The sequence below is a fragment of the Octopus bimaculoides genome, chromosome 6, assembly GCF_046866305.1.
Source record: "Octopus bimaculoides isolate indiv1 chromosome 6, ASM4686630v1, whole genome shotgun sequence".
Taxonomy (NCBI): domain Eukaryota; kingdom Metazoa; phylum Mollusca; class Cephalopoda; order Octopoda; family Octopodidae; genus Octopus; species Octopus bimaculoides.
This window is the reverse complement of record NC_142933.1, coordinates 57840475-57862206: the sequence shown is the minus strand read 5'-3', so window position 1 is coordinate 57862206 and position 21732 is coordinate 57840475. Positions and strand designations below refer to the sequence as shown.

Here is a 21732-nt window from a genome sequence, read left to right as displayed (position 1 = left end):
GTATATTAGCTTAAACTGTTTCATAGTCTCTGCATTGGCCTCCTTCAGCAGGTATATACCTTCTGCCTTACACCAATCCTCTACTAGAGTCTCTTCGTGCCACAGTTGCCGGAGTAGGACAAAGAGCTTCTTTCGCAGACAATTGCAATATTTATAGACTTTATATGAGACGCCATCACCTCCTGGGGCACTCTTTGCTCTAGCTTTTCTTATGAAATCATTCACCTCTCTCTTCCTGACATCCCCAATTTGAAATTCGATATCGGGTTCTGAGATGATTCAGCCCATGTAAAAGTGGCAGTGGCTGGTTACGGTGCGGATCGCTGGAGGTTTCTTTGATATGAGCATCCAATTCTTCTTTTATGCACGATAAAGAGCCACTCTTTGGTTCAGTGAACAGCTTCTTAGTAAACCCGTATGGGTCCTTCAGAAACTGCCCCCCCAAGTCCTTTTACTCTCCTTTCGACGCTCGTATCAACATTTCCTTTTCAAATCGTCATACAGCAGCACGAGGCCAGGTTTTTCATCTTCTGTAGCCCATTTCCATCACTTTCTTAGGCTGGTCTTTTCCTGATCCTCCTGCTTGGTCCACACTTTCCTTTCACTAATCGGATACTCTCTTTCACTCCAAATAATTCCTTTCCTGTATTGTAAATTGAGTTTGTTAATTTTCCCAGTTTCTCCACTGTAGAGCCTGTCATTTTATAAAGAGCTTGACATACCTTGTTTTCAAACTCTTTATATTTCTCTTTATCATTAGCAGCAGGACACAAAACTATCTGATGTATCAGTTTCATAACTTGCAGTTTCCTGACAGGAAGAGATCTTTGCTGTAGCATTTATCAATCCGCTATGGTTTGCGTCTGGGGATGATTTGCCACGTGTTTTACGATCAGATGATCTACACTGCTCTGTCTTCTTTTCACAAGTCTTTCCTTGATGTATTTTCAAGCCTCTCACAGTTGCAAAGGTTCTACAGCACAGCTTGCATCCAAAGTTGTTTGCACTTCGTTCGCTGTTCGAATTTAACCCAAACACCCTGTACATATCTGCCCCTCTGACATAGTTTCACTACTCATCATCTGGTGCAAAGTCTCCTCTCTCAATACTGCTCTCCCTCTCAGTTGAGGTGTCTTTGTTTTGCAAATTACTAGTGACCTCACCAGTCTTGCCATATAAAAAGCACTCAATACACTCTGTAAAGTGGTCGGCATTAAGAAGAGCATCCAGCCACAGAAACCATGCTGACAGTAGAGCTTGGCACAATCCTCTGGTTTGTCAGCATAGAAATCTCATGTTAAACGATGAAGATCACCTTCATTAATTGTTAATCCATTAACCAAAAAGTGAACTTCGTTATCCGTTAACGTTAACGGTTATTGAAAAAAGGTATAACTTCAGTTTATTACCACATCAACTTTGTTGCCTCATAACTTCCAGAGAAATGGATACTTTTTCACGAAACTTTCACCAAATAATCGCTTATATCCTGAAAATTGAGTGTATGTAAAGATTTAGAAGATTTCACAGGACCCGACATTTTCCCCTTCATAACTTTCTGGAAAATAGGTATTTTTTAATAAAATTTTATACAAATATCTTTCAGACGGTGTAGATTACGATTACAAAGAAATTTGTAGACAAAATTTTTGGAGGGGGAAGGAATTCTGGAAAACAGTTTCAGATCAGACTGCCTACATAAGTTGGAAGTTCTCCGTTTTGACAGGGATATTTTCCAATGTTTTCCCCCCAATGTCTTCAGTATGATAGGAAGCATCTTTTTATGAAAAAAAAAAATTTTGAAAATTTATTTTGTTTCATGCCCACCACCCCAGTCCGAAATGATTTTAGCCATTTCTTTTTTTTTTTTCCACTATGCACTTAAAACCTGTGATAGAAACATTTTTGGTTTAAAAAAAAATTGTTAATAATTTCAGAGGAAAATGTGTGATTTAAGGGATATCTGGCTGTTGTTTCTAGCACATTCCAAAACCTCTCTCCTCGTTTTTTTTTCACTCACACATCTATTGATATTTTTCAATATTTTTCTCCCCATAAACAAATTTTATGGAATGATAATGTCAAAGTAACACACATGTAGTCCCACGTGAGCAAGTCCGTGTTGTGTGTGTAAGAAAAAAAAACCTCTTTAGTGTTCATATTAATCTGCGAAACGTAATGCTTATTTGTTCACATTATCGTCATCATCAATAATATTAATACACTTATTTTTTTTTGTTTTCATACATACATACCTGTGGTGTGTGTCACACTTCGAAGGAAGAGGTAAAAAGGTTGAAGAGCAAAGTACAAAGAAATAGAAAAATGAAAGGTGTTAAGCAGAGTGAGTGGCAAAGTGGGAGAGAGGGGAGGGACAGAAGCAGAGGAAGTATAGTTGAAGTGAGAGGCAAAGAGGAGGGATGAGAGAGAGGCAGGGGAGATTGATAGCGCTGAGAGGTAAGTGAACATGCCTTAAATGCAGGAGAACAGAAGTAAGGAAACAGAGTAGGGAGGGGGAAAGAGATTTAGAGAGATAGATTGAGTGAAGGGAGTGGATAGAGAATAATAGTGAAAGAGAATGTTGTCTATCTATCCGTCTGCCTCTCTAACACACTCTCTCTCAGCAAAGAGCTGTGGATGTTACTGTTCTTTTCTACAATTGAAGGGAGAGGTAAAATGTTTATCGGTATTTTCAGAGTAGAATGATGCATACATCAAAAGAAAAGCAGATACATAGATACATACACACATTGTTAAATTAAAAGTGGGAGAGACAAGGGACACAGAGGAAGTGAGAGAGACAGTAGATACATAGACACATTGTTAAATCAAAGACAAATAACTACAGCAAATATTAGACGTCACTTTCACTTTGCATTACCACACAAGGATAAAATTAACTTGCAATTGGCTGAGTACTCTATAGATATGCATACCGTTAACATAGTTCTCAGGGAGATTCAGCCTCACACAGAATATGACAAGGCTGGCCCCTTTCAATAACAACTCATTTTGGCCTGCTGAGTGGACTGGAGCAAGATAAACCTTCAAGTGGTTGGAAGAAAATGAAAAAAGATCCTATAAAGGGGCAGGAAAATCTTTTTAGTCGTTAGGGTCGCTATGGGTGTTAATCTGGTCCTAACAGCAGCATTTGTGGGTCTCACAGATCTGGAGGTCAAGTCCCCAAGTAAACACCAATGCACAGGCTGTTGTTATCAAACTGAGCATGAGTCCAGAGTGAAGTCACTACACAACGGAATAGCAATTATTTTGTCCTAGCTTTCACTGCTTATACTAAACATGACATTTTTGCTTTATGATATGGAACATTTCCTTTTCTTCACTCTTTTTTAAAAAATGGCACTCTGTTGCTTACCATGATGAGGATCCTGTTTATCTGATCAATGGAACAATCTGCTCATAAAATTAACATGTGATTGGCTAAGTATTCCACAGACATGTACACCATAACAGCTCTCAAGTAGATTCAGCCTCATACAGAATGTGACAAGGCTGGCCCCTTTCAATTACAGCTACAACTCACTTTTGCCAGCTGAGTGGACTGCAGCAAGGTAAAGTACAGTATCTTGCTCAAGAACTCAGCATGCCACAGGAAATTGTACTCATGACTTTACATCATGGGCCGAATACCCCTAACCACTGAGCCACGCACCTTCACTCTCTTAAACATAGAGAAAGGGATTAAAGTGATAGAGATAGAAAAAGGAAAGCCTCAGTCATTTAAAATGACAATTACACTGAAATACAATTGATCTTTTCTAGCTTCTTTACTTTTAACAATGAAGAAGAGGGAAAGACATTTAGTAATTAATACAGGGAAAGTCTTTCAGGTGTTTACGTTTTCATTCTAGGAGTTCTAGAATGATCAACTGTTAGTTTTCTCTTCTTTCCCCTACACCCGGTACTTATTCGCCTTCTTTCATGTCTTTTAGTTGGGGGGAAAGACCATGTTTTTTTTCAGGCACGTTTAACATTTTCTCTACAAACTAGAAACAAGCCCCACTTTTTTTTTTTCATACAAAAACTAATGCTAATTTTGAACAGGGTATAGCTGTGAAAAGAGCCCAGAAAATGGGTAATATCTCCTACAAAATGGGTGGGGGAGAAAAGTTGCCAACAGGTGGCTACATGAAATTCAACTCTATACTTTAAAGAGTATCTTCTACTATAGCCTCAGGCTGACCAAAGCCTTGTAAGTGGATTTTATTGACAGAAACTGAAAGAAGCCCATCATATACACACACACATATATATATACGTATAAGAAGGGATGACTACTAAGTGGACATCCGATATGCTAGAAAGAGATCATCTATGATCTAACCACAAAGAAAAGAATGTTCTCTAGAAAAAATTCAGCAAACACCAGAACATAAGTGGGCAAGACAAATGAAAATATACAAAATAAAAAATTAATCGTATACCAGGTTTCGCCATCAATTCTTTTACTTACGTAAAAACGTCCGTGGCTCGTCAGTACGACCGTTCTAATTCAATATAATTTGCAGAACTATACACGAATTGTCTTCATAAAGTTTGATGTGCGTACAGTTCTACTGATTACATTGGGGTTATTTGCATGTACAGGGATGCTACCAGTAAGGTGAAGGTTGGCAATGAGTATAGATCGCTATACTCATTGTACAAGTAGGGGTTTAGCAAGGATCAGTTCTCAGCCCCTTCTTGTTCATCATAACCCTCCAGGCAATAACAAAGGAATTTAAAATGGGCTGCTCCTCTATGTGAATGACCATGTTCTCCTAGCCAAATCACTTCAAGAACTAGAGAAATTTCAGGTGTGGAAGCACGGTCTAGAATCGAAAGGTCTTGTTAATCTAGCAAAAACCAAAGTCTTAGTAAGTAGAAGAGCAGAAAAACTACAAACCCCTTCGGGTAGATAGCCCTGCTCAATCTGTAGGTAGAAATTCCATAAAATGTACCCAGTGCAAGCTATGGGCACATAAGGGGTGCAGCAATATCAGAGGAAGATTAGCAAGGATAATAGTTTTTGTGTGTGGAAGGTGCACAGGTATGATTAACACTAAAAATCTACAGAAAATACATTCCATCAAATGCCAGGGGGAAAACTATAAGTAGTTGATAGCTTCTGTTATCTAGGTGATCGAGTCAGTAGCTGAAGTTGATACTCCAGGAGCATATCTGCTAAAATAATAATAGGCTGGGCAAAGTTCAGAGAGCTCCTATCTCTGTTGGTAACAAACGGCCTCTTTCTCAGAGTGAAAGGTATATCGTATGATGCTTGTGTGCGAACAGCCATGAAATTAAGCTAGTATGTTTCGCTGGAAGCGTAATGTCAGTGTGTATGCATGGCAAAGTGTAAGCCACTTGAGAGAAAAATTGGGCATAAGAAGCATCAGATGTAGTGTGCAAGCGAGACTGCTGGTATGGTCATGTGATGCATACAGACAAGGACAGATGTGTAAAGAAGTGCCAAACTCTAACGGTGGAGGGAACTTGTGACTTATGGAAGAGGTAGACCCAGGAAGACATGGGATGAGGTAGTGAAGCATGATCTTCGAACATTGAGCCACATGGAGGCAATGACAAGTGACTGAGACCTTTGGTTATATGCCGTGCTTGAGAAGACCTGTCAAATGAAGTGAAATTGTAGTCGTGGCTGATGCCAGTGTCACATAAAAACTACCCCTTCAAACGTTAGGAGATGTGCTGTGCCTTGATGCAACTAGCACATAAAAAGCACCATTCAAGTGTTGGTCCTCACAGAGGCAGTGACCAAGACCTTTGGCAATATACCATACTTGAGAAAACCTGTCAAGCCAAGTGAGATTGTAGTTGTGGCATATAAAATGCATCCACTTCACTCTTGGAGTGGTTGGCATTAGGAAGGGTAGCCAGTTGTAGAAACTATGCCAAGTCAGATTGGAACCTGATGCAGCTTACCAGTTTCCAGTCAAACCATCCAAACCATGCCAACATGGAAAACAGACGTTAAATGATGATGATGACAATGGTTTTGTAGAGGAATTAGATACCACAGGTTTTGGTCGGTGAGGGTTAAAAAGTGCCAAAACTATAAAATCAGCTTTTTTGGCCTTTAGAACCCAAAAACTATACGTCTTTTTTTTTTTGTTTTAGAGTTAAAAAATACTGATTTTATAGTTTTTAATTTTAAAGGGCCTAAAAAAGGCCAAAAGAATGACATGTACATTATTAAATATGCTAAGAGACAATCTGAAAACAATAGAAACTTTTAAAAGTTTACCATTTTTTATGAAATTTGGGGGTTAACAGACTTGAGTTTATGGAAGCTAAATATAATGGAAGTTAATTATTCCGATAATGATTTTCAAAGTTAACTTAAATGTTAAATTGTTAATGAAAATGTTAACTTTGTTAATTAACGATTAACGGATTGACAGGTTCTGATGAAGTGGACAAATGAAAGAAAGTGACACTCAACACATTTAGTAGGAGTTACATGTATTATTTAATAACAGTTTAGCTCAGCCCCATGCAACTTAAAGTTTTGTAGGCTCATAGAATGAACCTAAATTGTCAGGAGTTTGTAGATAAGGTAATAGGAAACAGGATAAATTGAAGATGGCTTCAGATGTTAGGTCTCTATTGGTCAACTCAGATCACATACTGCTATTGGTTTCAAAGCAACATCAGTTCATATCTTTGTTCTCATGTGGTTGAATAAGGTGTTGGTAGGCAGCTGTCACCACTATGTCTGGAGACTGCAGTATTGTTTATTTAGTGACATCAGTCCATTGTAGAGTGTGATGTTGTGGATTAATAGGAGACTAACATTATAACAGTAACAATATCATGGAGAGGCAACCACTCTTTGAAAAATATCCAAATACCACCAAGTAAACTTTATTTAATGCACCTCATCAAGAAACAAAGTGTGTTTAATTTAAAGTTTAAATCCTGAAAGTGCCTTCCCCAGATAAAGGATCTTGTGAGCTTTGAAGCTGACATAATGAACATGGTAAAGAAGTTAAGATTTTGGGGTTGTTCTAACTTCCTTAACTCTTGGCAAAAATGAAACAATCACTTCACGTATATATCCTTGCTAATAAAATAACAAACACTTCTATGTGTGTAAATCGTTTTACAAACACAGTCACCAAAACATACAAGAAAACAAACACCTCTATATATGACATCAACACTGAAGCAAAAGAGCTAGTCACCCTTCTAAATACAGAGGATTATGTGGACTGCCTTTCCATCTGCCTCCAACTATATTTACTTAAAGATCATAAAACCCAACTTCCTTTCTAACCCTAAATGCAGACTCATTAACCCTGCTAAGAGTGAAACAAGCATAGTAAGTTAGTGTATTCTCAATACAATCAGTTACAATATTGGAAGGGCTACAGGTTTGATCCAATGGTATTGCATCACTGCTGAAATCAACTGGTTCTTCAACATCAAAAATAAGGGAGCCTACAGTTTCATCCAGTTTGATATCATGGATTTCTACCTTTCAGTGTTGAAATCTTTTCCCCTGATGGCAGCAGACTTTGGTAGGTAATTCACCAATATCAATTACCTTGATATCAGAATCATCATGAATACTAGAAAGTTAATTGTGGTTCACAGTGACTCTATTAGGTGAAGAAGGAAGGTAGGCAACCTTCTGTTTGCCAAACATATGTGGAACTACAACAAGGGTGGCACTGCTGACCTTGTTAGGTTATTTATCCTGGCTACTCTAAAAAAGTGTGGCCCTATATAGAGACAACAGCCTGGCAATCTCAAGCCAAATAAAGGTCCATGCCATGGAGATGTTCAGGAAGGATCTGATAAAGATCAAACAATTTTGCCTATCTATAATAGTCACCACCAATTTGACAAAAGTCAACTTCCTGAACGTAACCCTCAATCTGGAAAAAAGCAAAGTATGTATATCTGGATTGTCAGGTGTCAGTGGTTTCATGCTCATTAAGAGGGCATACCTCAGGAGGCAACAATCAGATAGCTCATTCCTTTTGTTGATGGAATACATGTAGTCTCTTGTGGAGGCAGAGTTGGCAATTGTGAGCTCCAGGTGGTCACGAATTCTCCAGATAAAATGGGAGGTGGATTTTTTCCTACCCCTGTACCTGAAAGAATGCATATACTGTGCATAACCTCCCTTGCAGACATTGGCTGTCATACCCATGTAGTGTCTTGTAATGCTTATCAGATGGTGTGAGGGTGACTATAGATTGCAGTGCTTGAGAGGCAAGATTCTCCCGGTGGGCAGTTGGTAGGATTTTGCCAGTTGCAGGTTGGGGTGTGTATCAGAAGCTGTGTAGGTGTGTGCTTGTGTCTGTTGTAGGATGTGGTGTTAGAATTGTCTAAGTTGGAGTAACTGACCTTGATGTTGTAGGGATTAAAAAGTTTATAATACTTATGGGTTTTAGAGAAGTTTTTCTTAATTAGCTTCAGGAAACGTCTAGCTATGATGGTTGAAACTTCTAGGTTAAATTGAGAATTGAACCAGATTATCTTTCTCTTTCTGGTCCTCTTCGGGTTTGGTGGTTGGAGTGGGGTATCCTCCATATATACTAACTCCTCAGTGAATCCACTCCTTGCTAATGCCTTGTTACAATGGTGTGGACTGGCTTTGCTTAAGATCTTTCTGACTGCTGATAGCTTAGAGATTCTTTCAGGTACAGGGGTAGGAAAAAATCCACCTCCCATTTTATCTGGAGAATTCGTGACCACCTGGAGCTCACAATTGCCAACTCTGTCTCCACAAGAGACTACATGTATTCCATCAACAAAAGGAATGAGCTATCTGATTGTTGCCTCCTGAGGTATGCCCTCTTAATGAGCATGAAACCACTGACACCTGACAATCCAGATATTAGGTTTTTCTTCTCCATACTCAAGAGCACAGCATTTTAACCCCAGCCATCTGTATAGATGACAGCCCCGCCTATGCTGACAGTCCAACCTAACACCATTTAATTTTAATCCAGCACCACCAAATGTGGTTACTCATATGGAAAGGCTGTTTATGATAGTGTTAGTCCTCCGCTAATCCATGACAACCCCTGCTCTGCTATATATAGCAAAAAATGTCTCAAACTGATGCCACTAAATAAACAATACCACAGCCTCCAGACATAGTGGCAGCAGTTGCTTACCAACATCCTGTCTGACCACATGGATCTGAGTGCAAAGATAAAAACTTGTAGCAGAACTGTTTTATTATAATATTAGATATCTTGTCAATTTGCGGAGGGACTAAATGAACATTTGAGACAATATAATGACAAAAAACAATCCTACATACTCTACCACACTGGTTCAACTTGACATCCACATTTTATCCAAGCACCCAAAGAACCCAACGTTCAGACAAATACATGAGTATGTCCTCATAAATTAAACATCCCCAGTACTAAATAAGAAATATACATAGAAGGTAGTCATACCCCAATACCCACAGGTAGAGTTGTTAGTAGGCTGTTATGTAGACATGTGTGTGTGTATATATATATATATATATATTGACTTCTCTCACCACCTCACTATACTTACTGGTGACTGACAGCCTGCTTCTGCTGATGGGTTCTGGCTTGGTTCAACTCCTGCTTCAGCATCTTCCGCTCCTCCATCTTCTGCCAAGTCTCGTCACTTATCCAAGGCTTCCTGTTCACTGGTCGTCTTCCCAGAACCTCTTTGCACACTCCAACTGTAGCCTCCTTCAAATTTGTCCAGGATTGTTCCACAGTTGCCTCTGCCTCCTCTGTCTGTAGGGCTTCAAATCAATTGTGGGAAAGGGTCAACCAGGAGCCCATACATGTTCAGATTAGACGAAGGAAATGGAGATGGATCAGACACACACTGCGGAAAGAACCCTCAAATGTGACATGACAAGCACTTGACTGGAACCCGCAGGGGAAAAGGAAGTGAGGATGCCCGAAGCAGACATGGAAGTGGAGCGTTTTGGATGAGCTTATGACCACCGGCCTGACATGAGAAGCAGCCAAGAAACATGCCAATGATCGCAAAAAGTGGAAAATAACTGTTGAGGCCCTATGCTCCACAAGGGGAAAAAGGATTAAGAAGAAGAAGAAGAATATATATATTGATAGAAATGGTAAGACAACAAAAGAATGAAAGAGACCTCGATATTATGTAAATAGAGGAATTTATCTGTAAAAATAATATGTGACAATCATTCGGTAGCCATGATAAAACTCAGAGTTTCAGATGTTGGGGCGGAAACCCACGCCGGCATCTCTTCAGTTATTGGGCCATCAAAAAAATGCTATGGAAATGACCGTTACACAAAGGGAAATTACTGTGTGATTGACTGTTATTAAAACAAAAGAGCTATTAGAATGACCACTAAGTAAGGGGAGGGAGTAAAGGTAAAGGGGTAAAAATGTTCATAGCAATCGCGTAAGCACGCATGTCCATACATACATATGTGCGCCCGCACACCCACGTACATGTGCCTATATGTATATACTCATCCACCCTCACTTAAGTGATTTTAAATTCTCAATCGCAGAATAATGCTAATAATATAGCCTGAACAGGATAAACTACCCCTATTTTGCAGAAAAATGTGTAGGTGGCTAGCTGTGGACTCGAACTCACATCCCCGTGATTACGCGTCATGATGCTTTGACCAATTAAGCTAAACTACCCCACTACAAATTCCTCTGCAAATTTAAGATGTATAGAAATCTCGCTTTATATATATATATATATATATATATATATATATATATATATATGGGGTCCACCAAGGATCAGTCCTTGGCCTCCTCTTATTCATCATAGTCCTCCAGGAATTCAAGACAGGATGCCCCTGGGAGTTTCTCTATGCTGATGACCTTGCTCTAATAGCTGAGTCACTATCAGAACTAGAGGAGAAGTTTCAGGTGTGGAAGCAAGGTCTAGAATCGAAGGGCCTTAGAGTTAATCTAGCAAAAACCAAAGTCTCAAACTGTCAAGGCACGGAAGTGCCGTCTCGCCGACGTGTCCGAGGTGCGGGCAGGACAGGGAAACCGTCTTGCACACATTTGTGGAATGTTTGGAATTAACGGGACTGATAGTTTTCGCAGAACAACTGTTGTCATCGATGGGAAGAGTACAGCTATCAGCTGAATCTATCATTGAGATTGTGCTGCCTCCTTCCCTTAACAGAGAAAGGAAGGCTTGCTTTTTCTGCATAGTAGCCATACTGAAAGAAACAGAATGGAAGACGCATGTGAGAGGAATAGTGACTGGTACCTTTGTATCTGGCCAGGGGTTGGCTAACTTTTTTAGTTACCACCTCAGGAGTAAGATCAGGCTAGAGAAGAAGTGCCTGTCACGAGAGAGATTCATGAGAAGATGGAAGCCTGTGGCGAGAAAACTGGGAGTATCTGACTCCAGGTAAGTGAAAACCAGAAAAGGGAGGAACAAGCAAGGGGTCTACCTTGGTGATCGGATGCCTGTCCTTCAGAGCAGCCATTACAAATCGAAATGAGCAACGCCGAATAAGAAAACTAGTAATATAATTATTATATTTTTGTATTATATTTTTGTATTTAATCGCTAAATAGCAGCTAATACACCCTTTATGTTTGTCTGTCTATGTTCGTCCCCTCTTTGTAATGCCTTCATGGCAAATCGTTAATGAAATAAAGTAGGAAGGCAGATAAATGACAAATCCCTTCAGGTAGATAGTCCTGCTCGATCTGTAGAAAAGGCGTAGGTAAAAACTCCATAAGATGTACCCAGTGTAAGCTATGGACACATAAGAGGTGCAGCAATATCAAATGAAGGCTAACTGAGAAGATAAGTTTTTGTGTTGTTGCAAATGCTCAGAGGCAATAAACACTGAAAATGTGCAGAAAACAGCATCTAGAAGAAGTTGATAGCTTCCGTTATCTAGGTGACCAAGTCAGTAGCGGGGGTGGATGCTCTGAGAGTGTAGCTGCTAGAATAAGAATAGCCTGGGCAAAGTTCAGATAGCTCCTACCTCTGCTGGTGACAATGGGCCTCGACTGTATGACGCATGTGTGTGAACAGCCATGCTACATGGCAGTGAAACATGGGCTGTGACTGCTGAGGACATGCATAAGCTTGAAAGAATGAAGCTAGCATGATCTGCTGGATGTGTAATGTCAGTGTGCATACATGACAGAGTGTAAGCGCCCTGAGAGAAAATTTGGACATATGAAGCATCAGATGTGGTGTACAAGAGAGATGACTGCGCTGGTATGGTCATGCATTACGTATGGATGAGATCAGCTGTGTGAAAAACTGTCACACCCTAGCAGTAGAGGGAACCTGTGGAAGAAGTAGACCCAGGAAGACCTGGGATGAGGTGGTGAAGCATGACCGAGACTTTTGGAGATATGCTGTGCTTGAGAAGACCCAGTAAGCCAAGTGAGGCTGTAACCGTAGCCTATGCCAGTGCAGTATAACCGGCCCATTTAAGAGTTCCCATCAATCATTGGGCAATAAAATGCGCTTGTGAAAACCTGTTGAATCAAGTGAAGTCATTGTCATGGCTGATGACAGTACTGCCTGATTGGTACCTGTGCTGGTGGCACATAAAAAGCACCATTCGTGCATGGTCGATACCAGTGCCACCTGACTGGTCCCATGCCGGTGGCATGTGAAAAGCACCATTCAAGTGCGGTTGTTGCCAGTGTTGCCTGACTGGCTCTCGTGCCGGTGACACATAAAAAGCACCATTCAAGCATGGTCAATGCCAGTGCTGGCTGACTGGTCCCATGCCAGTGGCACATAAAAAGCACCATTCGAGTGTGGTTGTTGCTAGTGCCATCTGACTGGCTTCCGTGCCGGTGGCATGTAAAAAGCACCATTCAGGCATGGTCGATGCCAGTACTGCCTGACCAGCCCTTGTGCTGGTGGCATGTAAAAAGCACCCCTTACACTCTCGGAGTGGCTAGTGTTAGGAAGGGCATCCAGGTGTAGAAACTTTGCCAGATCAGATTGGAGCTTGGTGCAGCCTTCTGGCTTGCTAGCCCTCAGTCAAACTATCTAACCCATACCACCATGGAAAGTGAACGTTAAATGATGACAATGATGATGATGATGATGATGATATATATATGTGTGTGTGTGTGTGTGTGTGTAGCTAAATGGATATGTAAGTAAACAGACAGATAAACAGGTACACAGGTAATATGGACAGACAAGCACCCATTCACACATACATACACAAATGAAGACTGAAACACATGACCATACACACACACACACACACAAGGGCACATATGGAGATTCACAGCCATAAAAACCAAACAAAACCATACAAATAGACACACTCAAACACGCACACACAAGAAGACAGAGGTACACACACACATACAAACACACTCACAAACAGACAAACAAACACATGAATATGAAGAATACATACATACAAATGTACACACATGCATATATATATATATATATATATATATATATATATATATATATGCATACACATACATGTATACACACATACATGCATACACACATGAATACATATGTGTAAACACATGCACACTGATGCACAAACAAAGAAACAAAAAGAACGCAACTGTGATAATGGACAGAGTTAACGACTATTGAAAAGGTTGCAAAATGAAATGAAAATTTTAGAAAAAATATGTAAGTAAATGAATGGAAATTGAACTGAATAATAAGGCATGGAAAGAGAATGACTCTCCCCAAATACAATAATATATATATATATATAAAATCATCATCATCATCATTGTCGTTTAATGTCCGCTTTCCATGCTAGCATGGGTTGGACGATTTGATTGAGGACTGGTGAACCAGATGGCTACACCAGGCTCCAATCTGATTTGACAGAGTTTCTAAAGCTGGATGCCCTTCCTAATGCCAACCACTTCGAGAGTGTAGTGGGTGTTTTTACGTGCCACCGGCACGAAGGCCAGTCAGGCGGTACTGGCAACGGCCACATTGAAAATGGTGTATTTTACGTGCCACCTGCACAGGAGCCAGTGGCACTGGCAACAATCTTGCTCAAATGTCTTTACACGTGCCAGGAAGGCAACGACGGGCACAGGTGCCATCACAATTTCACTTTCGCTTGCCCCAACAGGTCTTCGCAAGCCAAGTTTAGTGTCCAATGAAGGAGATGAAGTTGGCATGGGTGCTAGTCGTCGAATTTAGTTCGATATCGATTTCACTTGCTTCAAAAGGTCTTCACAAGCAGAGTTTAGTGTCCAATGAAGGAAAGGTACGCATAAGTGGGCTTGCTACATCCCTGGCAGAGGCCTTGGATTTAGGTCTCACTTAGCTTGCCAGGTCTTCTCACGCACAGCATATTTACAAAGGTCTCGGTCAGAAGTCATTGCCTTGGTGAGGCCCAATGTTTGAAGGTCATGCCTCACCACCTCATCCCAGGTCTTCCTGGGCCTACCTCTTCCACAGGTTCTCTCAACTGCTAGGATGTGGCACTTTTTACACAGCTATCCTCATCCATTCTCGCCACATGACCATACCAGCGCAATCGACTCTCTTGTACACTACAACTGATGCTTCTTAGATTCAACTTTTCTCTCAAGGTACTTACACTCTGTCTAGTATGCACACTGACATTACACATCCATCGGAGCATACTGGCTTCATTCCTTGCGAGCCTACGCATGTTCTCAGCAGTCACGGCCCTTGTTTCACTGCCATTTAGCATGGCTGTTCGTACATATGCGTCATACAGTTTGCCTTTTACTCTGAGTGAGAGGCCCCTTGTCACCTGCAGAGGTAAGAGCTCTCTGAACTTTGCCCAGGTTATTCTTATTCTAGCAGCTACACTTTCAGCACACCCTCCCCTACTACTAACTTGGTCACCAAGATAGCGGAAGCTATCAACTAAGTCTAGTTTTTCTCACTGGAATGTGACGAAAGTTGTTTTCTGCACATTTTCAGTGTCTATTGCTCCTGAACATCTGCCACATACAAAAACTATCTTCCTAGTTAACCTTCCTTTGATATTGCTGCACCTCTTATAGAGTTTCTACCTATGCCTTTTCTACAGATCAAGCAGGGCCATCTACCTGAAGGGGTTTGTGTTTTGTCTACCATCCACTTATTAGGACTTTGGTTTTAGCTAGGTTGACTCTAAGGCTCTTCGATTCTAGTCCTTGCTTCCACACCTGAAACTTCTCCTCTAGTTCTGATAGTGACTCAGCAATTAGTGCAAGGTCATCAGCATAGAGGAGCTCCCAGGGGCATCCTGTCTTGAATTCCTCTGTTATTGCCTGGAGGACTATGATAAATAGGAGGGGGCTGAGGACTGAACCTTGGTGAACTCCTACCTCTACCCGGAATTCTTCACTGTACTCACTGCTAACCCTCACCTTACTGACAGCGTCTCTGTTAGGGATAAAAATCCAAATTTACAGGTAAAAATTCAATTTAATTTAATTTATCAAAATTACAATTAAATTAAATTTCACAATATATAATATATAAATATATAATTTAGAGAAAAAAACCCACAATTCTTGAATTCATCCATGAAAATCCAGTCACATATAGAAAAATTTAATAAATACATTAAAAAGACATATAATAAAAATACAAAGTAATAATTATTAAAATAATATTTTATTATTTTAATATTTATTACTTTGTATTTTTATTATAGGTCTTTCTAGTGTATTTACTTATTAAATTTTTCGGATCTTTTTTAAAACGGGGGCCACATTTTTCATTAACGAAACACTTTGAAACTTGGAACACTGGTAGAATGTGTCATATAAAACATCTTTTTCTCTTAGTCTTCTTAAAAAAAAAAAGAAATCCCTAAGTTATTCCATGTAAAAGTTGTCGTATTTCTGTAATTTCAACCAATCACTGACGTTCAACCAATCACTGACAATTTTTTACATGAAATAAATTCGAATACAAAAATATTTTTCTGTTCTATAACACAAAATAGATAAGTATACGAAGTTTGAAAGTCTTTCGGTACCAAAAACACTACGTAAAACATTAATGAAAAATGTGACCCCGTTTTAAAAAAGATCCAATTTTTCTATATGTGACTGGATTTTCACGGATGAATTTAAGAATTGCGGTTTTTTTCTCTAAATTATGTGTGTGTGTGTGTGTGTGTGTGTAGGAGTGGCTGTGTGGTAAGAAGCTTGCTTCCCGACCAAAGCCTTGTGAGTGGATTTGGTAGACAGAAACTGAAAGAGGCCCGTCATATATATACGTGTGTATGTGTGTGTGTGTGTGTTTGTTCCCCCATCATCGTTTGACAACCGATTATGGTGTGTTTACATCCCTGTAACTTATCAGGTCAGCAAAAAAGACCGATAGAATAAGTACTAGGCTTACAAAGAATAAGTTTTGGGGTCAATTTGTTCGACTAAAGGTGGTGCTCCAGCATGGCCACAGTCAAATGACTGAAACAAGTAAAAGAATAAATATATATATATACACACACACACATATATATATATATATATATATATATATATATGTATATATATATATATATATATATATATATATATATATATATATATACTATACTATACTATCATATTCACATTTTTTAAATAGATTTTTAATTAGTCACCATGTTTGAAAGAAAAATTATTTACTATTATTCATTTCGTTTTAGCCCTTGTTTTAAATTCTGTTCCAGATACACTCCTCCAAAACAATAACTATTAAAATTTCATGTTGTAACTAACCTTCACATTGAAACACATCCTGCCATGCTAAATACATTGGGCAATTTTGTTCCTGATAGATAATAATTTTGAATTTTCATGACTGGAATGCATGTGATCATAGGTCTACTCGATCAAATAGAAAGGCAGTTGAATTATTTCTATAAAGGAAAATTTGTTGAATTTATTTTTCCTTTATTTCGATTTAACTCAGTTGAAATATATTCAGGTAAGTTACCTTGTGGTCGTGAAACATAAAACGTAAGTTAAGAGAGCAGAAACGTAGCATATGCACATTTAAATAAAGCGTTTCTTATTGAGAATGGTTTTAACTGTCAAGTGAAAATATCAATCAGTTTGGCGGAAAAGTTTAACTAGGTCACAAGCAGTAATGGTTTCCTTTGTGTTGGAGAGACGTAATTTCCTCTCACGTTCAAATCATCTACACTTTCATCTAGCTAACTTCCACCACCACCTCCATAATAAATCGGGCTTACTAGGTCACTCATATATACAAAAAAAGATATTAAAATAAACAAACTTACCATATTACTTTAATCTAATTGTTTTGGAGGATTATTTGTATATTCATATTCGTAACATTTTCATATATAGATATATATTTATATATACATATATAAAGTAAGCAGAAAATGGAGAAATATTGATCAACAACAATTGACTAATATCGATTATTACTTTAATACAAAGACTGTATCCCATCTAATAGCTGTTTCTGCTTCCAATGTTTCACGGCATTGCCATTGAAAATTCTGGGAATATTCATCATATTTTGTAACACATCAGATCTGGAACATGGAGCTTCATCAGAGTGAGGAAAAATACATTAAAAGAAAAGAACAGAAAAGAAGAGCCTCGAGAAAAAGAATAAAGGCTTAATATATTTAAATCATACCATTTTGCAATGTGACGCTTCAGGACATTGAGCAAATGACTAAACTAAAAATATTACTGGATGGGTGACAAGGTATATAAATAATAAAATGGTAAATAAATACTTTACCATAATGGGATACGCCAATAGGTCTAGAAAAAGAGGGAGGGATAGTGCCATAACGTTTAGAAGTAATCATAATAGTTAAGATTCTGTTAATAATACTAATTAATAGTTTATCCTAATAAAATTCCCATCAATTAATTACAATTATTTACTTACTGATATGTTGTAAAGACCAACCACCTATTGCCTGTAATGGGATTAACCAAAGTCCAGCTTTCGATATAATTGGTCAGTTAAATTTAAAAACAAAGGGCAAGCTATTAAAACTATTATACAGGTAGATGTAAATAAAAAATAAAACGTAAAAGTATGGAAAAGTAGTATATGTTGTAAGTGGCCCAAAACTGCTGAGGACATTGTAAATAAAACAAACAAACATGTAAACAAGCACCATGCGAAGGAATGAACATTGCCCACAGTGTTGGTAAAACCTAGAGAGCTCCCTATTTGGACCATTGTGGGTTAAGGCAGTTGGTGGGGGAATTGCACAAATGCTTTATAAAAGTGAGAAATTGGTAGACACAGAAAGGAAATAAATTTATAAAGCATTTGACCAATTTTTGCCTAGAGTTATACTTGCACACACATACATACATGTATACATGTGTGTGTGTTCAAAGTATTTTGGTTTTGTTGGACTGTGTCCTTAATTTTTTTTCTTTACTAGACAAGGCTGAAAGGTTAAAGAGCTTCACAGGTTAAGAATTGAAAACATTTCTAATTTAAAATTAATCTACAGTTTAATTCGTAAGCACATTTATCTGGTTTTTAAACTAGTAAGTGTATGCTTATTTTGGGCTAAGCATCCAGTTGTATTTGGAACATCTAATAGTATGGTTCCAAACAGCAACAGTTAAACATTCTTAGGGAACAGATGATTGTGTTTATTATAAGTTATGCATGTGTGTGTGCATATATATATATATATATATATATATATATATATATATATATATATATATATATATTTGAAGGTTTGGAGGTGATGTACAGAAATTATATAGAAAAAAATTAAGGTACTCAGAAATCTGGATGTTTGTACATTTACAGACTTTTATTAATGTCACATATTAAATAAAGCGCTTTTCACCTAGTCGTGTAGGATTTTCAAATTGTTTTGAGAAAACTTTGCGGAGGGTCTCTTTATATAGTTTTATTGAGTGTGTAGGGGTGGAGAGATATATATATAGGATAGTAAGAGAGGGTGAGGAAAAGTGAGAGAGAGAGTGTGTGTGTGTGTGTTTTTGTGTTGGTGTGTGTGTCTGTGTGTGTGCGTGTGTGTGTCGATAGGAAAGAGAAAAGAAGAAAATTGGGTTCATAGCTGGTTAGTTCTTGTCAATAAGTTTATTTTTAGCCTTTTAAAGGAATGGCAAAAGCAGGTGTGATCGTTTTGAAGAAGTTGCTTTTCAAAAAGAATTTTTGGTGTCATTGTCTAGTAGGAGAGTGTGGGTGCGTTTGTGTGTGTGTGTGTGTGTGTGTGTGTGTGTATGTGTGTGTGTGTGTACGTGTGTGTCTGTGTGCGTGTGTGTGTGCCTGTGTGTTTGAAAGGTGTGTCAGTGGGAAGGGGAGGGAAGAAGAAGATTCTGTTTACAGTTGGTCAGTTCCTGCTGTGACAAGTTCATGGTATTCTTTGGTATCATTGTCCAGTGGTAGAGAGTGCGTGTGTGTGTGTGTGTGTGTGTGTGTGTGCGTGTGTGTGTGTCTGAAAGGGGTGTAAAAGGGAAGGAAGGAATTGTGATTATATCTATACAGCTGGTTAGTTAAAAAAAAGTTAGGAGAGAAATATGAGAACCTAGGTAACTGGGTTCAATTCTTGTTGGTACAAAAATGTCCCACTATCTGGGTTTCTTGCCGTTTTTTTAGGGTCTGTTGTTCCAAAGTTGAAGATCCTAGATGGGTTGTGATCTGCATATTTCAGCCATTCAGTTTTGGTGAGAATTTTGCTATGAAGTATTTCTCCATATTTTTCCTGAAGGAGGTATCGTTTCTTGAGCATTTATAGAAGGGAAAGATCTTAAATTTTCGTTCCCCACATGTTCCTAGGTGTTCACTCAGTGGAATTTTCCGTAGTTCCTCCTGTCGGACATGTTGTCGGTGAATTCTGGCTCGTTGACATAAGGAATTTCCAGTTTCACCTATATAATTCTCCTTGCATGTGGGGCAGGTTATGCAGTATATTACATTCTGCGTCTTGCAGTTCATGTCTGCATTTACTTTGAATGTGTGACCACTCTTAAATTTTATGTTTATTCCCCTCTATATATTTGTAGATGGGGTTGCTGCAGGTTCCACATCTACCATCTCCACACTCTTTTACGTAGAATTCGGTTTTATTCTCTGCTGAGAATTTCGCTCTTGTAAGGTGTTTTTTAAAGTTTTTTTCTTGGCGTTTACTGTTTTTTATGCAATGTTTGTTTAGTAGGTTTTCCATTTTGGGGCTTTGTTGGATTATTGGTAGGTTTGAGTGTATAATGTGAAACATGTTGGTGATTGTAGGGTTGTGTGTGTTAATGAAAGGGATGATGTTTTCTTTGTTTTTCTTTTTTGGTGTTCTGAGTTGTGTAATGTCCAGTTTTGTTGCTCTTTCGATTCCGTTTTCTATTAAGGTGAGTGGGTATTTTTGTTCTAGTAGGAAGTTTTTAAGTTCCTCTAGTCTTATGTGGCGTGTCTGTGAGTCGGTCACTATGCTGCATATGCGTCTTGCCATACTATATGGAATGTTTTTCTTTATGTGGGATGGGTGGCAGGAGTAGAAATTTAAATATTGGTGTGTGTCGGTTTTTTTGTAGTGGATGTCTGTTGTAACGATGGAGTTGTGTATCTTGATGTTGATGTCTAGGAAGGGGAGTTCGTTGTAGTTGGTATCTATTGTGAAGTGGATAGATGGGTGCAGTGTGTTGAGGATGTTGTGGAATGTTCGTAGATCTTCTTCTGATCTGTTCCAAAAGATGAAACAATCATCGAGGTAGCGTTTCCACTTTTTCTTGACGTCTTCTCTGAAGTTGTGTTCGAAGGTGTTCCCTATTTCATAGTATAGCTTGTTCTCAAGGAAACCCATCACTAGGTTGGCATATGAAGGTGCGAATTTCGTACCCATCGCCGTGCCCGTTATCTGTCGGTATGGTTTGTTGTTAAATGAGAATGTGTTCTCTTCAAGTATTAATTGGGTGGCTTTGGTGATAAAGTCTGTTTTGAAACGTTTATCTATGAGTTCCCTATATTTCTCTACCCAGTATTTTATCGCTTCCAGACCAAGGGTGTGTGGTATGTTTGTGTATAAGTTCGTGACATCGAAGCTTGCAAGTATGGTGTTTTCTGGAACCGTATTTGGAATGTGTGTGAGGAAGTCTATGTCATCCCTTATGTAGCTTGGTATCAGTGGGCATAAAGGTTTGAGGAGTATATCTATGAAGTGGCTTAGTTGCTGTGTTGGCGCTTGGGGCCCTGCAACTATGGGTCTCATTGTAAGGTCTGCAGGTCTTTGTATTCTTATATAGTGGTTCCTCTGTTCATTTATGGCTCCCTGTATTTCCGAGCTTTTATGGATTTTGGGTAATCCATAAAAATTGCTTTCTTTCGTTCTTGAGTTGCATAAATAGTCTTTCTCCTTGTCTGTAAAGGAGTCTTGGTATTCATTGATCAATGTTCCAATTTTTTTTTATTGTTGCTTTCTCTGGTTGTGTTGATTCCTCTTTGTAGTATGTCTGGTTATTAAGTATCTCCAGTATCTTTTCTTTGTAGTAATCTGTATCCATAATTACTATTGCTCCACCTTTGTCAGCTTCTTTTAAAATGATCGACTTGTCATTTTTTAGTGTTTGTAAGGCTTGTTTTTCTCCTCTGCAGAGGTTCTGTTTTCATTTATGTGTGTTGAGAGGGAATTTGGAGATTGTCTCTATGTATGCGTCTACGTGTTTGTCACACCCCTTGTGGGGGGTGAAATGGGATTTTTTTCTTATGATTGAGTTATCTTCTGTTTCCTTATTTTCAAAGAATTCCATAAGGCGGAGGCGGCGGCTAAAGTTGTCT

The 21732-nt window shown here is 38.7% G+C and overlaps 1 protein-coding gene across 1 annotated transcript; it reads right to left on the bottom strand.

Moving 5' to 3' along the window:
- Positions 1 to 1456: 1456 nt before the first annotated feature.
- On the bottom strand, positions 1457 to 21166 carry LOC149135141 (uncharacterized). The gene is made up of 2 exons (XM_089353475.1): positions 20408 to 21166; positions 1457 to 1558 (listed from the first exon to the last, which is right to left on the bottom strand). Exons 1-2 carry the CDS (start codon positions 21164 to 21166, stop codon positions 1457 to 1459), a joined length of 861 nt encoding a protein of 286 aa, XP_089209601.1.
- Between the last annotated feature and the right edge of the window lie 566 nt (positions 21167 to 21732).